Source organism: Anarrhichthys ocellatus, unplaced genomic scaffold, assembly GCF_004355925.1.
Source record: "Anarrhichthys ocellatus isolate YVR2014 unplaced genomic scaffold, GSC_Weel_1.0 scaffold29, whole genome shotgun sequence".
Lineage (NCBI taxonomy): Eukaryota > Metazoa > Chordata > Actinopteri > Perciformes > Anarhichadidae > Anarrhichthys > Anarrhichthys ocellatus.
In genome coordinates, this window is record NW_022280059.1 from 5,582,540 (window position 1) to 5,601,060 (window position 18,521).

Genomic DNA, 18,521 nt, shown 5'->3' on the forward strand with positions numbered 1-18,521 from the left:
TACAAGCTAAACATTACATAAACATATTAATGTGTCAGTATCAATAATCTCTTATATATTACAGCAAGCATTTTACTTTTAACAATTCATGTACATGCTGCTGATAAACATTCTGTAGTTTTTAAGCACTGTTTTATCATTTCTTACCAATGAGTGTGCCTTTTTTTCATCATTCATGCACCTAAATAATTCATATAAAAAAACACACTGCCAACAACATTGCTCAAAATACAACAAACAATTTCACGAATGTAACTGAATAAATAGCAGAGCCAACTCGCCCCTTATAAGTTTTACATTATAACATACGTATATACCATAATATTTACATTCAAACATGACTCAATACATGATCACCAAGTCTTTGCCATACGTATATTAACCCAGACATCAATACAATATTTGGCGAGTCACATTTTTCCAGTTCAGAGCAGTGAGTAGCAATATAGACTATAATATAAATGTATACTCTTTTGCTTGAAAAGTAAGATACAGTGGGGAGAAAAGTGGAAAAAAAACATCTGAAAGGAATATTTGTAAATTAGATTGTTGAGATCATATTAATAACCTCCTAAAACTTTTGTCTTCCAGCAGACCCCAGTTCTGTACTTTTACATATGTTTTTGAATCCAGGACTTTTACCTGCTATATAGTATTTTTACACTCTGGCATTCATACTCTCACTCAAGAGCTAAATGCCTCTTTGTCTTCTGGTAATTACGGTCTCACCATGCACGGCTTTGTGAGTGAATTCTTAAAATACAAGATCACAATGTGTTTTGGGGCCGTGTGTATTTGTAGGTGAACATTGCCTGAGCATCACCACATGCTGCATGCTACAGGACAGCAGAGTCAGTAAAGACAGTGCTTCCTCTCATATTGCTGTGTGCACGGAGCTGCTACTTAACTGTCCCTGAGCTGCAGGAATCGCTGGAGGACCACTGGAGAAATGATTATCCGGACACCGGTGGGCTGCTGGCTGCTCCCACTGGCAAAGCAATCACTGTGTTATTTTGGAGAGAATGAATTGCCGAACATTTTAAGATTAGACCACTTAATCCCCAAATGAATGGCTCAGGGCGTTGATAGAGATTGTACCAACATTTGTGTCTTGTCGTTTATCCTCTAATGGCTCACGTCACTCCATGTTTTTTAATGCATCTCATATTATTCTGGGTTTTATACGACTGCGAAAGGAGTAATTGTTTTCTTATGAGACTCCCTATAGTGAAAGCATAAAAAGTGTTATCCTCTCCTTTGGTTTTTCTTTGTAGCCGATCCAACTCCGTGCCTTCACACAATGTCCTGGGGCTGTGTGTGATTTGCTGTGGTCCTGGCCACAGCTCAGCGCGCGGTGATGTCGTCTCCAATTACCAAGAAGCACAGATCTCTCCAGAAGTGTGCAAAACAACACCAAAACGAAAAAAAAGCAGCAAAAATTGTAGTGTGTAAGCAGTGTTGAAATAGAGGCTGCAGAGGATATGAGTTTCCTTGTTCAAAGAGGTGTGTCCTTGCAATCTGAATCAGTCAGAAAGGTCTGTGCCCTACGGGGATTCCCATCATCTCTCTCAGACCTTGATACCAGGTTGAAGACGGAGCGTGCACCCGCTCTTTTATCCAGCCTGAGATTGGTGACTTGATTGAAGAGCCCAGCAGAGGAGACGCTGTTCTTCTCCTCCACACCGAGAGGAAAAGCAATGTTCCACAAGACTACACATTCATTACTCAAAATAAATCTCCATTAAACAAATGCCATAAGCATAATTAGGCTATAGGAATAATTATAATTGTGATTAGTTTCTCCATGGGCCGACCTATGTAAATCGTGATTGACACCCGGCAAAAACGGAGTGCATAAATCAGGCTTCAGAGATACACAGACGCACACTGCAGCACAATAACAAGCATCCAAATACAGAGCAGACAAAGGGACTCAGGGCCTGGGTGGCTGGAAACATGCCACCACTGCACATTCGCTATCAATGCATACAAGACTATAACTACTGTATGTTTTTCATATAAGAAATAAATCATTAGTCAAAGAATGCATTACATTGCAATATAATATATAGAAATATAAAGTACACTCAGTTGCAGGTCCACCTACTAATACAGTCAAATTGAACAGTCCTGCAATAAGTTCTATACCTTCTATCACTGTTGTGATCTTCAGTTTACGTTGAAGCCGTTTGTCTCGTCCTTTTCATGCGATTGTGGACAAAATATATAAAGACCTGTCTGAAACAGAGGTAACAAAGCACAAAAGCTAAATGCATAAATTGGATGATTGGATTCAAACAAGGGTCAACCTGTGTCTCAATCCCATCCTACATAAACAGCACATAGTACACTTCATGGTATAATGTTCTTGCAGTTAGTATTTAAGAAATAAACAAACTCTTTTCTAGGATAGAAGAACAAAGGGACGTTTTTTTTTCTTGTGTAAAGACTGTTTTGAGTGTACTTTTTAAGGTAGTTTCCAGTGTAAACACACTACATGCTCAAAACTTGCTTAGAATTAGTAAATAGTGTGGATTTCGTACCAGATTTCACACCAATCTATCCAATAGTTGTTGAGACATTTCACAAAAAAATTAAATGTCAACGTACTCGTGGAGCTACAGGAACATTGAGGGAATCACCAGCATCTGTGGGCTTTATCCTCTGGGGACCATGAACGTCTGAAAAGAATCTATTCAGTTAATGTTAAGATATTTTAGTCTGGAACCAAGTGGTGGACCAACATCGTCTTCCCTAGAGCTATGCCACGAACATGGCTAAAAACACAAAAGGGCTTGCGAGATGTAGATCACGTTGCCACTGAGCTATAATCTGTCATGAGATGCTACAAACTCACAAGTCGACTCTTGTGGCGTAAACCTCAGCAATATTTGCAGTGAAGCTTCTTAAAGAAGCAGTCGCTTTTGTTTTAAAATGCACCGCCGATATGTTTTAACACACATGATGCAACAGGACAGACTGTGGCAGTGGACTCCGACACCTTTCATCTAAAGCCAATAAGTAAAATAGCACAGAGGTCCCGGCGTCTCTCTTCAAAAGGAAGCGATTACAGCGCGAGCCTTGATCTGGCCTGCCGCACCAGGGTCCCGCTGGCTGGGCAGTCCTGATATTTGTGAGCAAATTAGAACCAGTCTGTGGATTCCTCTTGATGTGCACCTTTCATCTCCAAAAGCCATCTCTTAGGGAAACAATAAGCAGCCCCACCCATCCTTTTCAACTCACCAGGTGGGGGGCAGCAGTGCTGATGTGAACTGAACATTGCTTTTTTTGTTATTCTCTGCAAGGCTGGTCTGTCAATACACGTGGTAGAACCAGTGTCAGCAGGTTTAATGCATATGCAGAAGAGCCAGACAGGTTGCGTGTGGCTTCTTTTACATTTTAATGGAAAAGCTGGGAATGACGGATAAAGCCATTAATGAAAGAAAAACGTATTCCACAACCAGAAACCAAAAGGAGACGTATTCAGGCTCTAGGGTCCAGACGTGCCGTATGGAAACCCATCTCTTGGCTTCACACAACCCCCCCCCAAAAAAAGACTACAAGCTAAACAGGTATGATATGTTCACATTTATTGTGCAGTGACTTTTATATACATACATTTTATACACCTAATTTACATGAACAGAAATAAATTAATCTGCTTATGTTCTTTAACTCATCCGGCTTTACTGTTGCCACTGACTGGACACAGCAAAAATAATTCAAAGTGACACATGACATGGCAGTAATATGAGTCAATGTAGACTAGTTTTCATTAGTGTTATATCTTACACATAGAAAGAAGCAGTTGGTAAGAGTTTTAGTGATAACTTCTAAAATGTTAAAAACATCTATAGGAATCTATGAATATAAGGTTGTTTTTTTTTTTTAAAGCGAGGCCATTAATCACAAAGCATTGTATTCATTTCAATTGGTTGACAAGTTCCAACAATACGTTCAGTCCACAGTGCAGACTGCATTACAATACACTTCTGTAATGTTGGGAATCCGTCATGGATATTCTTTCAACCGTCTTTTGAGGAAACTTCTGATTTAAACTTCTTTTAAATATAAAAATAATATCAAATAGGAGTGGTTTTTTTAAGAAAAAAAAGATCTAGAAAATGTAAAAGTTGTGAACAGTTCCCCGCTGTCAGCAGGTAAATGAGACTTAATCAAAATTATCTAAAAATTGCTTTAATTTAGACCATAGCTGCATCATTACGCACCAGACTGACACGAAGTCTCAGCATGATATCATAGACACACTGTTTCATTCATTTTTGTCTTTTAAACACAAAGTTGCATTTTTTTTAATGCATGTCTATACATTCATTTTCACAATATTTTATGTTATTTAATTGACTGACGTGGGTTTGTCTTATTTTCATCTCTTATCTTAGCCTGAGGACATCTAGCAAGTAGCTACCGATGTCTCAACGTGGCCAAACAAATGCCCTGCAGAGGTCAACATTACCAAAAACATCTTACGAACTGCATCTTTACCCTTAGAGATGACTATTACTATTGTGCTACACACAGGATTCATCACTGACAGACACACAAAGATAAAACACAACTTGGCTAATTAGTGTTTTCTTTATAAAAAAGCAACTCTAACGAACTAACGTGAATATCATCTTAATTGTGTACGCTGTAATGTGCGGAAACAATAAAAAAAATACATTAACTGTAGACTCGCCAGGGCCCGCACTTGTCAAAATGTGGCCCGGGAAAAAAAGTAAAAATGTAAACCAGTGGAGAAATCCTCTAGGTTTCGCATATACACAAACTGTAAATACAAACATTAACCTGCTCTCAATCTTTTCAGTGTGAAGGAACTCACAGGAAGTCCAACGTTCTACTGCTAGCTTATGATACACACCGACACTAACTAGAGTGACATGCCTATGAAACACGAAACAACACACTCCAGCCTCCTCTTACTGCACAGAAACACAGAGAAAGAATTTACAGGATACACTGATGGGTCTTAAGCACTACACCAGAACTCTAAGCTCTCAAAAACATGCAGCTTGTGGTGAGTTTCTACAGTACTATTCAGTAGTTGTTGGGTGACAAATGGCTGTGTGAAAACCCAGAGTTTGTTTCTTTTGTTACGATTATTTCTTATCACAAGATCTCCATGATTTTCAACATGGCTCTGTTGTTCCGTCGGCCTCGCATCCGATATCCAAAACCAGACTCTCTCTCTCTCGCATTAAAGTGAACAAATAAAACCACGAGGCAGCCATCGCATCACCACACCACCACACAGGGACATCTGATTATTGCACACTAGCACTGAACTTGCAAATGTTCATGCAGAATGTATGAGAAACACACTACACTCAAATCAGTGGTTGCTCACTACGCGGCAGATGACCATACACTTCTTTGGAAGACTAAAATACGTCGTTGGGGAGGGGGGGTCTGGGACACACAACTTGTTACAACCTAAGGGGGGGCGGAGAGGGAGCGAGAGAGAGAGAGAGAGAGAGAGGTGAAATGACGTTTTAGATAAATCAGTATAAGGATACTTGACACCGACTGCAGTACTTTGTTTAAACATAGAAAAGGAGGAGTGTGAGAGATGATCATTGCACCCGAGGAGGGAAAAGGGGAACATTTCTGTGAGAGAATCTAGCAACCTCTGTTTCAAGCAAATTATAGCGTCTGCATGTAAATATATATATTACATCCATATCCAACATTCATAGCATTGTTTCTGTTAAAACACAAAAATAGTTAAGACTCACAGAAAGAATCCCAGCAAAGAAAACCGAAAAGAAAATTAGAGGCCAGGGTTTCATCTGTTTGGAGATGGGGGTTTAAAATCGGTGTATAAAGTAAAAGCCAAAATGGGAAATAAACGCAATCTTTTCACACATTTTCCTCACAAACTATTCCACACACCAGACTAGTGACTAGACGAGTGAAACGGTCGTAAGGCCAAACTGTGGTGGAGTAATGAGAGGAGTGACATTGAGAAAGGGGGCCGTGGTGATGGACCTTGTGTTTGATGGACTGTGGACCATCTTCACTCCCGACTCAAGGGGACTGAGGGCCTGACCTGTAGCTCTTAAAGCTGCCCAGCAGACTCTGCACCCCCTTCTTGACCCGTCGAGCCACCGAGTCAGCAGGAGGAGTGGGCAGGCAGGAGGCCAGGCTGGGCGGACGCGCATCCAAACATTTCTGGTAACGAAGCTGTGAAAAAGACAACACAAACGGGGTAAATGGTTGTATTTACATCTCGTCTCTCCACCTGTACAGTTTGCATGTATTTGTCTATGACTCACCATGCAGGCAGCCTGCACAGCCTCACTCAGACTCGCTGCGTTGGGCTCACACCAAAACATGTGACAGGTGTAATCCTGGGGACCCTCGGCCATGATGAAAGCGAACGAGTGGACGTCCTTCCCCACACCCATGAAAGACAGGAAGCGCACCCTGCACTCTGACAGCACCTCCTCACTCTGCGGGAAGAAAGAGACACCACGGTGAAATAACTCACAAAGTCTACTGTTAGTACTTAAGGTGGTATATGTTCCACGTCATCCCGACACCTTAAAGAATTATATATTATTTCATGTCATTCATGTTCAGTTAGTAGTAGTAACCTGTTTTGAAAGTATCGTGAGGGTTGCCGGTGCGATGTTCACTGAGACGGGTGTCCATTCGCTTTTATCTTTGCCTTTAACTGCTGCCTCCAGCGTGTCGTTGATTATTTCCATACCTGAGAAACACACAAAGCACATCACACAATACATTAACCGTACCAAAATCATAGTTGTGATCAGGACACAAAAAGTAAAAATGTATTTTTAAGGAGTTCAAGGCACAGCCAGTTTAAATAATTACATTTCTTACCGACTGGCTTGGCCACAGCTTCACAGCCAAGGTAATAAACATGGAAGCGGTGGAAGAGTTCATTTTTCGGAGCAGGAAACTCTGTTAAGGAAGGAGGAAGAATCAAGTCTTCTGTATCCACACTTTGAACTATAAGGGTATTCAAAGTACCACAGGCCCTAAAGGTACTTTGCTTTACCTTCGATGGGGATGACCACGTCAGAGCTGAGCCGGCTCACCCCGGGCTTGGTCGCCTTCCTCTCCGTCATTATCTAAAGTCAAATTAAGGAGGTACAGAATTGTGAATCTCAAGTAAGGAACACATTAGGGAGCAAGATGTTGCACTGAATTCATAATAAAACGAACCTTTGAGCACATCTCGTGTAGGCTGGTGGCTATGTTCTTGGCAGGCGAGTCACAGCGGAAGACATGACACTTCAGAACTTGAGTCAGGTTGTCTCGAGCCACATAAGCAAAATCCCTGCAGGTGAAATGAAAAATGGAAAAAAGGTCACATTTACATATTGAATCATTAATACAACATTATGTGTGAGCCAGTTTGGACTTAATATTTTATACAGCTTTAAAAAGATAGGAATTGTTAATTTGTACCTTTCCCTGTTCATGATGGAAAATGCAGCATGAAAGAGAAACACCATCGTTAGAGTCCAGCGAGACAAGAAGCAGGCAGAAATAGTCGGGGTTGTCTTTTGTTTGCAACGCTCTTAACAATCCAGCAGAGGGCAGCAGTGCGCCATTAAGAAAAGATTATATAAAAGTACAATGAGATTGTCATGACAGATTTCTTTAGAAATGCCGAAGCCTCTGAGCCACGATGAATCACGAGCACAGGAGGAGGAACGTTATCTTAAACGGGACCATTAAACAGCTAGATGTGCTTTTTCTCTCCTAATCTTTCCTCCATGTCAAATGAAAAATATACGATTATTCAAACTAATCATATGTAGTGTAGTAGTGTAATGACATCTTCATTTTGACCGTGTTCTGTGGACACTGACCTGCCGTTGTCTCTGCCAACACCCCAAACACGGATGCTGCCGATGGGCTGAGCATGGAGCAGAGTCTGACCCAGCGGGTCGATCAGGTTCATGGTGTCATTCTCCAGAACCATCAGCATGTCCTTACCCTGTCAGGCAGGCGCACACACACACACACACACACACACACACACACACACACACACACACACACACACACACACACACACACACACACACACACACACACACACACACACACACACACACACACACACACACACACACACACACACACACACACACACTATGAGCAGCCTGCCTTAAAAACATTTCAACTATCACAGTGATGTAGGCTGCTATAAAGTGGATATCTACGCGTGCATTCATATACATTGTAACTCAAAGTATTTTGCTTCAATTCAAATATCAATCAATGAAAACTTCTCTTAACAGCTTAAAAATAACTTGAATTATATTCACATTTTCCCAATGGATGAAGTAACGTCATCAATCACTTTGTTTAACAATAACCACCAAATACAAGGTTTTCTTGTTTAGACAAAGTACAATTATTAAAATCTGTGTGTGAACTTGTATCTTGTCAAATGTATCTACATCAGAGTGGACATTACAGGAACCCCCCTCACCTCTCCCCAGATACCGGCGGTGTCATGAAGGTTGTGTTTGTGGTAAGAAAGCTGCCGGATGCAGTTGTTGACAGCAACGCTGCTCTTGCCGGGTACCATGTCCTCCTCAGACATCTCCACCCAGCCCAGGGAACGCACCGCAAAACACTGACGACACAAATATGCAGCACATTAGCGCAAAACAGGCCAGCACAGGGAAGGTGAAGAACAATTAAGGTAGGACAGGGTGGACGTTGGTGGTGTGCTGGATCCTCTATGAGTTGATGCTCTTTCAACACTGAACTACCTTAGTTTCTAAATCTGTGCAGAGTGGAGCGAGCTTCTCCTCTTCCTCAGACTGGGAGCAATTGTAACTACAATGAGAGAGAGAGAGAACAATACGGATAAGTAACAGAAAGAGAGTAAGAACAGGTGATAATACACCAACTATTAACTCATCATACTTCAGGTTTATGGATGCATAGCGTAGAGTCGCTCCTTCAAACTCCTTCAGACTTTGATCAGATGCAACCTCAGCCTCCTCCTGAAGACACGGACGAGAAGAAAAACAGTAAACAATGGAACTCTTCACTTTTTCAAAGATGCTAACCCATCTTTTATGCATTTTGAGTACATTAAATTATATTTATGCCGCAACTTACATTCCACACTTCCCCTTCACCGACTCCTTCATCTGTACTGGAGAGATGAGCCCAGGATTCCTGGAAAATGTAACAGGAAATATTAGTGTCTCCAGACTCTCAAGATATTTGCCTCCATCCAAGCGAATGTGTGTTAGACCTCACCTCAGTCTCCTCACAGGGTGTAGTCTCCAGGGACATGGTCGAGGACATCGTGGAATCGCCCACTTTCCCCTGGGCTGAAGGAGGCTCCCACTGGGTGGTGCCTGTGGGGATGTGCCAGTAGTACGTGCCGGATGTATCGCGAACCCTCATCCATCCTGAAGGCAGGTCCGTGTCCGTCTCAAAGGCACTGGAATCCCAAAAGGACTCTGAAGGGCAGAAACACAGGAAACGGACATTGTTTAATGTCTGGTTGAAAAAAAACAACAAACATAAAAAGGACAGGTTCTGTTAAATGTATACAGACAACAACGCAATAGTTGATTCTTAAAATCAGTAAAGTATGGTGTCTGACAATCGGATGAACTGGAATTCTTTACAAACTTAACAACCAATAACCACGGCACTCTGTTGTTGCTGAATACTAAAATATAATTCTGCTGAGATTAGATTATTACTATACGTTGCTGTATTCAACTACTATAACAGTAATGAATACTTAGACTGATAAAATGAGACTGCACGGGCATCACAAACCAAAATGTTTGACCACATTGCACAAAAAAAAAAAGAGCATAAAAATAGTTTCCAATGCATAGATTAGTGTTTTACACCACAGATTACTATGATAATTAGTTAGAAGAAATTACAGATGTATCTGTAATTTGTTTAACGATTGTTGTAGTGAAAGAGAGGACCTTTAGCTCTTTCTGTGAAAAAAAGAAGTCCAGAACAAATTAAAAGTATTGACTCTGAAAGAAGTGCAGTACAAAATATAGGAAAAAAAGGTAGGTAGGTAGCAATAAAGTTACAAAAAAATTCTGCTTTTATCAGCAACACTTCACTTTAAGATACCGCCTTGTCATTCACTTCTGTTGTCTGTTTATACACCAGCCTCCACTCCTGGGTCTCCACAAAAGTTATATTAATAATAAACACTAAGTTACAACTACATTATAGTTTGTTATAAACCATTTAAGTACATACATACATACATACTGCTCGTAAATACTAAAAAGGGTAACCAAAAACAAAGTGTTGCCCTTTTATCCAATCTGCAAATCCATCTTCTGGACGCTCAGTGTATAATTATGTTGAATGACACCATCTACCAAAGCTTTCACCACACCTCCTCCATCTGTTATGGTATGTTGTTTTCGTGCATCTCATTCGTGCCGGCTGTGACACCCAACTGCTCTTTTCGGCATGTCAAATGTTGTATTATAGCATGAATGTGAGGCCCAAACATCACCTCCCATGTACTTCCATTTACCTCTGTTGCCATTGGGAGAGCAGTCAGCTGGGTTGTCCTGAGACAGTGCAGGCCAGCTGGGTTCCTCATCATTTGGTGTCCCGTTTATGTTGGAGAACAGTAGGCAGGGATTTCTCCCAACAACACCGCCCTCCCTCTCAGACTCCACATCAATCGGTTCTTCTGTCGCCATCTCTCCTCCGATATCACCGGAGGTCTCCTCGTCTTCCTCTGATGCCTTGTCCTTCTCTTTGACATCTTCTTCTCTCTCCTTCTCTTCTGTAGACTCCAGATTATTGATGAGTAGCGGCTGATTGAGGATGTTCTTGGACTCCTCCTGGCTGAGACCAGGAGTCATTGCTATCTTGGGAGACTTGGTCTGCTCCTCGTTGCCCTGTTGCTCTTCCTGAACGGTGTTCTGGTGAGGGAAGTCATCTTTGTTCCCATTCTGACTGATGTTGCAGTTGTGGTCCTGGTGGTTCTCGGCTACTTTCCGCAGCTGGTTCTGGCCTTCTTTGAGCCACTTGGCATTGTTGCCAGTGGACTCCTGGTCACACCAGAGACTGCTGTCGTTCAGCTTGTTCTTCAGCTCTTCGTCTTGTTTTTGTTTGTTCACAACGTATTGCATATCTTCATCATCAAGGCCACCCATGTTAACTTTCCATGTAACAGCGCTGATGGAGACAGAGGTTGAGATGTGTTAGCATTACCGTTAGCATGCTGGCGACAAAAAATGCCAGCGACAAAAAATGGTGAGATTAAGACAGATATTCAGATATATGTACAGTGACTGCTGGCTACAGATACATTCCGAAGTGTAAACCATGTCACTGTCGCTAAAATATAGTAGTAGTTACATTGGCTGTTAGCTAAAGCAACTAGCTAGTCACATTACAATCGAGAGACAGAAGTACGTTTCTTGTTCGTCTATCCGTGTTGGCCATCCCTGTGTTCACTTCACTGTTGGGTTGTTCCAGACAATATGAAACGTACTTCAGCAGATTCACCTTCCATTTGCCAACACGACCTTTTTCTATTTTGTATTGAGCTCGATATAAAGCCAGTCAAGAGCTCGGAGCATCACTTTAGATTTAGTCTGCTGCATGTTAACTAAAATCCAGTTCCACAAGCAGTCTGCGTACTGAATCACACCAATATTAATAGGAAGTCATGGCCGCAGCTGGAAATAACGGGAGCCACCCGCCACCATCACCGTAGTCATCTTGGCTAGGCTACTGTTAGCTCCTCAGCTAGCTCACGTTCACAAACAGGACAATCACAGCGACGAGCATCATCGAGCGGATGTTAAGAATCTCTACTTACCAGCTCCACTGAATCTCCTGTTGTCGAAATGTACTGAACTGTGCGAGCTAGCTACATATTTCCATAAATCCTGAGGACTGACTTGGTTTGTAGGTGGTGTTTTTTCTGTCAGTGGGCTCGACCGGTGATGGAGGGCGAACCTGCGTCACTGACCCACGTCACGAGCTCACTGCTGCCTCGCAGGCACAGAGCGCGAGGATAATTTAATGATTTAAAGTGGACTTTTCCCGACCGTTTTTGGACATATTGATCCGGTGCTGCACACATCGTCATCTGTAAGGCATAATGCATATATTCTGTTCCAACAGCAATATCTAAAATACAGAATACCGTTGACAGGCTGTGGAAAAAGGTCTTTAGTTCGTGTTTATGCTTTTTTCAAGGGGATAATTTGACCTCTGACCCTCTGGAAAACAGCACCTTGACCAGAACCATTTTTAACTAATAATTTAAATGTATTAATTCATTAATTTATAAAAGAACCTTTTTATTAATGACTTACACAAACATTTGCCTACTTGAGGTTTAATACACTTTATCAATAACTTACTAACTTTAGCTGATGGCATATTAGAATGTGAGAAATCTGATGCGTATTTTTAGTTATCAAAATGTATAATAACAATTACGCATCTTATTGGAAAGCAAGATATTTTTCATAACCCGTTTTCTTAATAATGACAAATATATGATCGATAAAGGGTGACTTATCAGTAAGTGGAACCAAAATATTCAACAAAAATATATATTTTTAGAGACATTCATCAAAGGAAAATTATATTAAAAGGACCAATGTGTCAAAAGTTTGTCTGGAAATATGTTTCACACCGACTTTGAACAGTAACATAAATGCATCGAAAATAAGAGATTGAAAACACACGTTTGAAATATTAAGCCAAGATAATAAAACCAAACAAACTTCCTGACTTCAATTTTGAGGCTAATAATTTGCTCTATTTCAATATCAGAACTGCTTGATTGTAGCTTCACATTCAAGCTTATTGATAACAGGGATAACTTTTAATACCTTTTAAAAAATGTATTTTGATTAGGTAAATGTATTTTGATATTTACTTAACATAATACAAGTTATGTAATACTTCAATTAACATTTAACTTTAATATGATTATATGCTGCTGGAAAATATTCAATATAGTTTCATCAAATTACTTTATAATCTTTTCCCCTTTAGGACATACAGTAAGGCTACATATAGCTCCATAAGTAATATAGTTATTCCATTATTATTGTTATTCCATATTGTCATTCGTGATTGAAGGTCCACCAACTTCAGCTATCTTTTTTTTTTTTCCTAAAACACATGACTTTTCTGTTGCCGTTATAGTAAGAAACTCATTATTACAAAAAGATCACAAAACCACTATTGAATTAACTGTCAGCAGTTAAATAACACTTGCCTGATATTGACGTTGCTTTTTAATGCTCATGTTTCACATCTCAAAGAATTATTCATTTGAAGAGTTTTTTTTTTTTTTCTTTCTACCAAATAACCCAAAAGCATCCAATTCCCACTATAAATTCCAACATTCAAGTTGCCAATATGATTCCTTTTTAATATACTTATATATAAATACATACATTTGTATAAGTCATTCTTGATTTTGGTTTCAACCAGTGATTCAGCACAAACAAGCAAGCTGGCGGCAGCACAGAGACAACACGCAGGTAGAAGAAACAACCCGTGAGATTGAGACAAAGTCTGAAGTAATCTAGACTAGAGGACCAAAACGATCAGAGCAAGTGAGAAAACATTACGACAGTTTGCAGGATGTTAACAGCAGCCCTTAATGTCTCGGTCACCTTCTGTTCACAGCTGCTTCTGATGTAGCCGTGAACGTGGGAGGAAAGGCAGCCCACATGCTCAACAACAAAACAACAAATAACTGTACCTGTGGAATCCATGAATAAATTACAGTCTGGGTTGCAGTGTTACAAGGAAAACAAAGTATTGAATGTTGGATTATGTTGCCAGTATTCAACATGAAAACATGATTTTAACACCTTTAGACGTCTTGAAAAGGAGAATACGTACTCCTTTTGTAGGAAAGTACATCATTTCATCATAAAAAAAACTGTTACATTGAGATTTTGAAGGGAAAGTAATGAAAATAAACTAGATTACATTCAATTATTTGAGTAATTTAAACAAGAGTAAATCAGCAATCTTGCAATGCAATTTAGAAAAATAATCCCAACATTGCAAAGATCAACACTGACATTTTTTGCTGCACCGGGAATAAAGCTTCTATGGCCAGTGTTACATCATTCTCAGCAGGTGAAGCTCTGCACATCACTACACAGCCAAGCTGTAAGGGACAACACTGCTCAGTACTCCCACAGGCACCACTCATACATAACATTTAGGATTAAGAAAAAAGTGTGTTTAAATGCTTGGTTTCAGACATTTGTCATGCTAGCCCAGTTACACACAGTTCTTTCCCCCACAAGACAAGCTTTGAGTTAATATGTTATTTGTTTTATAGAGAGCCAACATTATAGAGGAGCAGTTTCCTTGCAGGGTGACTTGTTTTCAATAGCCAGCCGACTGTAGTTAAGAAATATAAGGCCTTAAATCCACTGCCATGCTGACCTTCACAGGTTGTTCAGTCTAGCAGATCGAAGATGATTGTACTCAGTCCACATGATTACAGTTTATAAGAAGAGCAGCATCGGCAGACAGTGACAAAGATGAAGACGCTAATAAAAACTTGCAACACTTTGGGGGAAAAAAAAAAAAGAAGAAAAAAAAAAAAAAAAAAAAAGGTAAAAAGGCGTGACTGCTGCTGAATTCATCTCAGAAGCTACAGTGGCATTGAATGCAGCAGTAGAGTAAGAGTTTAAGGCAATACTGGTAAGCACCACACCACCACATCAAAGGGATACTTTAGGGGAAGAGTTCCCCGAAGTCAACGCTTCAGAACAGGAGGGCGGAGGAGGTCTTTCACTTGTCCTGCATTTTTTCCAGAATCGGCACAATCATGTCAAATTTAGGCCTCTTTGCCGGGTCCTCGTTCATGCATATCTTCATGAGCTTGCAAATGTGGGGCGAAATGCCGGGGGGGATGGTGGGCCTGAGACCCTCCAAGGCAACCTGCGGGCCAAAACAGACAGAGGGTTGGTGCTGTAGGAAAGATATATCTTGAATGCAATACAGCTATGAGTTGCAGTTTATTTGGCCTGCAAGCATTTGTAACTCAGCTGCTAAATCTACTGAACGAAAGGTAACTCTGCTAACCTTCATGCCTATTTCCATGTTGGAGAGGTCAGCGTACGGCACTTCTCTGGTCACCAGCTCCCACAGCAGGATAGCAAAGCTCCACATGTCTGCTGACCGGCGGTTGATCTCTTCTGGCTTCTTCTGCAGGGCTGGAAATCATAAAGAGCAACGAGCGAAGGTTACGCAGCGCAAACACAGGAAATGCCTCCTTCCCACAAAAAAACCCCACTTCCATTCAAGCACAGCTGAGCACACGTTTGTGACTACTAGGGTTGAAAGGCCCAGAATTTCTACATGAATGTGATTCATTACTTAAATACATGCAACACCACTGGATGAACAGCTGGAACTTGAGGTTTTTGTACTTGTGTTTAAATGCTAACATTATCTGAACATAGAAAGCATTCAATTATGCAGTTATTTTTGCAAGTGGTCAAATATCCATCCATTTATTGATGACCACATGCCACACACACATTTGTGCTCTACTGTTAACACTGTGGCACAAGTAATCATCTATTCTCTATGGCTGGTCAGGAGGTGATCTAAGAAGTGCTCGATAACCTTATCGCCCACATTTAGTTAAGCATGTGTGTAAATGTGAGGTTGATGCCCCCACAAAAAGGCACGGAATAACCGTCTCTAGCCACAGAGCAGCGGCTTAGCGGCCATGATTCACTTAACTGTGTGTGCTGGTAGTTTCACACCATCCAAAACAATACAAGTGAGCAAACTGTTTCTCCCCACTGTGTCTCACTTGAGGCCCCTACCCGCTGGGGGCCGGTTAGGTGTAGTGAGTGAGGAGTAAGCAGTCAATAATTTCAGTTTTAAACGGGCAACAAAAGCTGTTTTGAGAAAGTGTGCGTCATTGTAAACATGAGAGGTCCCTTGAGCTGTAAGTGAGCACCCAAAATATTATGCAATTGGTGCAACAGGATGTGAGGTTAGCCATGGACTGACACAAAGACGCACAGGCACTCACACCACAAATCTCATTATCTCCCGGAGATAAACAATTACAGATGGCAGGTACGAGAAATTCAAAATTCTGATCAAAAAGCACAAATCACAGATAAAGAGGAGAAATGTTTTATATAAATAAATGTACTAGGACTTTCTTTCACAATAATAAATCAACACAATGAAGTGAAAATATTCTGTTTTGTATTAAAACATTTTTAGCTGGCATACACAAGTATGTTTTAAATCCATGATGAAAATTCTTCTTTTTTTTTTTTTTTTAAATCCCATAATACACCCAAAACCATCGGCTATAAAAGATAAATACCATTATATTGCCCCATCAGTATCAGCGACTCGGAGACCTCGGTGCTTCTGTATCCAAATTAAATCTCAAGCTCCTTTTCCTCAAGCAATTTCTATCCATCTGTTCCAGTCAGTGATACAATAAAAAAAAAAAGCCATTTTTCTCCATAAATCATGACGGACACCTACTTACATTGGAATATATAATATATTCAGGATTAACGGTTGGTACATGTATTACTGAAACGTGAAAGGCTGGAGTTTATCTGTGTTACTTTACCTATTAAAGACTCATCGCTCTATCCATTGGTTATGTTACAGGGTTTAAACGTAACAAGAAGACATGCGAGCTGAAGATAAGTCCTATGGGAATTCTTCACCTTAGCCAAATGTGTACATTTATGCCTTATCAATAGCAACACTCTCTGTGCTCTCAATTTCATGGCTCACAACCCGCTATATGTAGACTCTGTGGAGGTTGCTTCTATGGTAACAAGCCTCCTGTATCCCCTGCAGTCACTGCCATCACGCCCCATCCACTGCGCTGTAAACGTAAAACCTTGTTCTGTGGATTGCCATTACCACATGCATCACTGCTGCAGATGTTCCCTGGTTGTTTCTGTTCATCAGTTTATGTTCACCGTATCTGAAGGGGACATCAGCTGTAGATCACATTTAGTTCTGAGACAGTCTGGAGTTCCCTGCATCCATCACTCACACTGGAGCTTGTGTCACTCTGGATCTGTGCTGTATGAGTGATGCTTACCCTCGGGGGCTACCCATGCAGGCGAGTACATCCTGCCAGGACACTGGAAGGAGAACTTGACATCTGCCATGCTGATCCTGGCTGTCATGTCTTCATCGATCTGTGGAGACAAGCAACACTGACTGAGATGTCACTTTTAAATGAAACAGAAAACACTTTCTTCTTCTGCAGTTTTCTGTGACCCGATCCTGAAAGCTCTGTTAGATCCTCAACTTCTTCTTACCATAACACTCTTGCTGTTGAGATAGTGGCGAGGGATCATGGGTTCAAGTGTGTGTAAGAAGGCCATTCCACAAGCAATGTCCAGCGCAAACTTCACCGCCTGTGTCTGGTCCACCACGAAGTCTAACAGTAGGATGAGAGATGAATCATGAACGGGTTTCAGCCACACTTACTTTCACCACATAATAGGACGACAGTGAAATTGCTGCTGTACAAAAAGTGATGGCAACATAATGACAAAGTGCAATAAATCACAAATCCCTGCCAAACACTCAAAATGGTGACAGGTACAGACTTTGTGACTGGAGCAGCAGTACTCACTGGTGCCTTCATGCAGCACGTTGTAGAGGGAGCCATAAGGCATCCAGTGTGTGATGATGATGGGGTGAGGGGCAGGAGGAGACTGACATGCTCCCAACATGGGTAGGACATTCGGGTGGGAGAATATCCTGGGATAGAGCCCAAGAGGGAGGCACAGGGGGGGAGACAGACAGACAGACAGACAGACAGACAGACAGACAGAGGATTTGACATAAACAGACGGCTTGTGTGAGATGCAATACCCCCAAAAAGAAATCATAAATAAAAGTTTGGTTCAACACAATGCAAACAGACAAATGAGTGACCGACCACAGCACATAGAGACTGTAGAACAGCCAGGATTAAATAATAACCTGAGTTTGGGACATTCCTCATTGAAATCTCTGCTTTTCCTTGTGGTCCAGTCACGAACTTTTAGCACCTTAACAACAATCTCATTTCCTTGCCAGCGCCCTTGCCACAGCTACGGACAAGAACCAGAAATAGAAAAATGGTGAAATGAACGACATGTAACTCTGCATGACCATTTAGTAATAAAAGGAACTGATGAAAGGAATATGAGCACGAGTACCTCTCCGGACTGGTTCTCATTTATTTTAGCCAGGAGAGAGAGCTGTTTGTAGTCAACGCCGGCATGTTTGTTCAAAGTGCCGTTGCCTAAAAACACAAGATGGAGTTCAGACAAAAGCCCGGTTATTCATGTGAAACTTCAAACATTCAAATTGGTTGCCCGGCCAGCGAGGAACATCGGCTCTTTTCTTGCAGCACGATGAGCGAACCAACTGATGGACGCTGCTCATAAACTGGTGTGTGTGTGTGTGTGTGTGTGTGTGTGTGTGTGTGTGTGTGTGTG

At 41.1% G+C, this 18,521-nt stretch overlaps 2 protein-coding genes across 4 annotated transcripts in view; both read right to left on the reverse strand.

Annotated features, from left to right (window-relative positions):
* Nucleotides 1-3,573: 3,573 nt before the first annotated feature.
* Nucleotides 3,574-12,016, reverse strand: apbb1 (amyloid beta (A4) precursor protein-binding, family B, member 1 (Fe65)). 2 transcript variants are annotated; one of them, XM_031863694.1, is made up of 15 exons: nucleotides 11,855-12,016; nucleotides 10,553-11,205; nucleotides 9,283-9,488; nucleotides 9,139-9,198; nucleotides 8,941-9,020; nucleotides 8,784-8,850; nucleotides 8,498-8,644; nucleotides 7,869-7,996; nucleotides 7,462-7,467; nucleotides 7,216-7,330; nucleotides 7,049-7,121; nucleotides 6,871-6,951; nucleotides 6,621-6,736; nucleotides 6,300-6,476; nucleotides 3,574-6,207 (listed from the first exon to the last, which is right to left on the reverse strand). In XM_031863694.1, the coding sequence occupies exons 2-15, from the start codon at nucleotides 11,181-11,183 to the stop codon at nucleotides 6,052-6,054; spliced, it is 2,043 nt and encodes a 680-aa protein (XP_031719554.1). In that variant the 5' UTR covers nucleotides 11,184-11,205; nucleotides 11,855-12,016; the 3' UTR covers nucleotides 3,574-6,051. The 2 variants fall into 2 exon arrangements, with proteins under 2 accessions (XP_031719554.1, XP_031719555.1); XM_031863695.1 differs by lacking the exon at nucleotides 7,462-7,467.
* A 1,396-nt stretch (nucleotides 12,017-13,412) lies between these two features.
* Nucleotides 13,413-18,521, reverse strand: part of LOC116392321 (integrin-linked protein kinase) — a 13,861-nt gene continuing 8,752 nt past the window's right edge. For both annotated transcript variants that reach the window (XM_031863657.1, XM_031863658.1), the window contains 7 exons: nucleotides 18,240-18,325; nucleotides 18,022-18,131; nucleotides 17,669-17,796; nucleotides 17,349-17,470; nucleotides 17,126-17,225; nucleotides 15,112-15,242; nucleotides 13,413-14,967 (listed from right to left, as the gene is read on the reverse strand). In XM_031863657.1, the coding sequence (XP_031719517.1) occupies nucleotides 14,818-14,967; nucleotides 15,112-15,242; nucleotides 17,126-17,225; nucleotides 17,349-17,470; nucleotides 17,669-17,796; nucleotides 18,022-18,131; nucleotides 18,240-18,325 (827 nt within the window). In that variant the 3' untranslated portion in view covers nucleotides 13,413-14,817. The remainder of the gene's footprint in view (nucleotides 14,968-15,111; nucleotides 15,243-17,125; nucleotides 17,226-17,348; nucleotides 17,471-17,668; nucleotides 17,797-18,021; nucleotides 18,132-18,239; nucleotides 18,326-18,521) is intronic.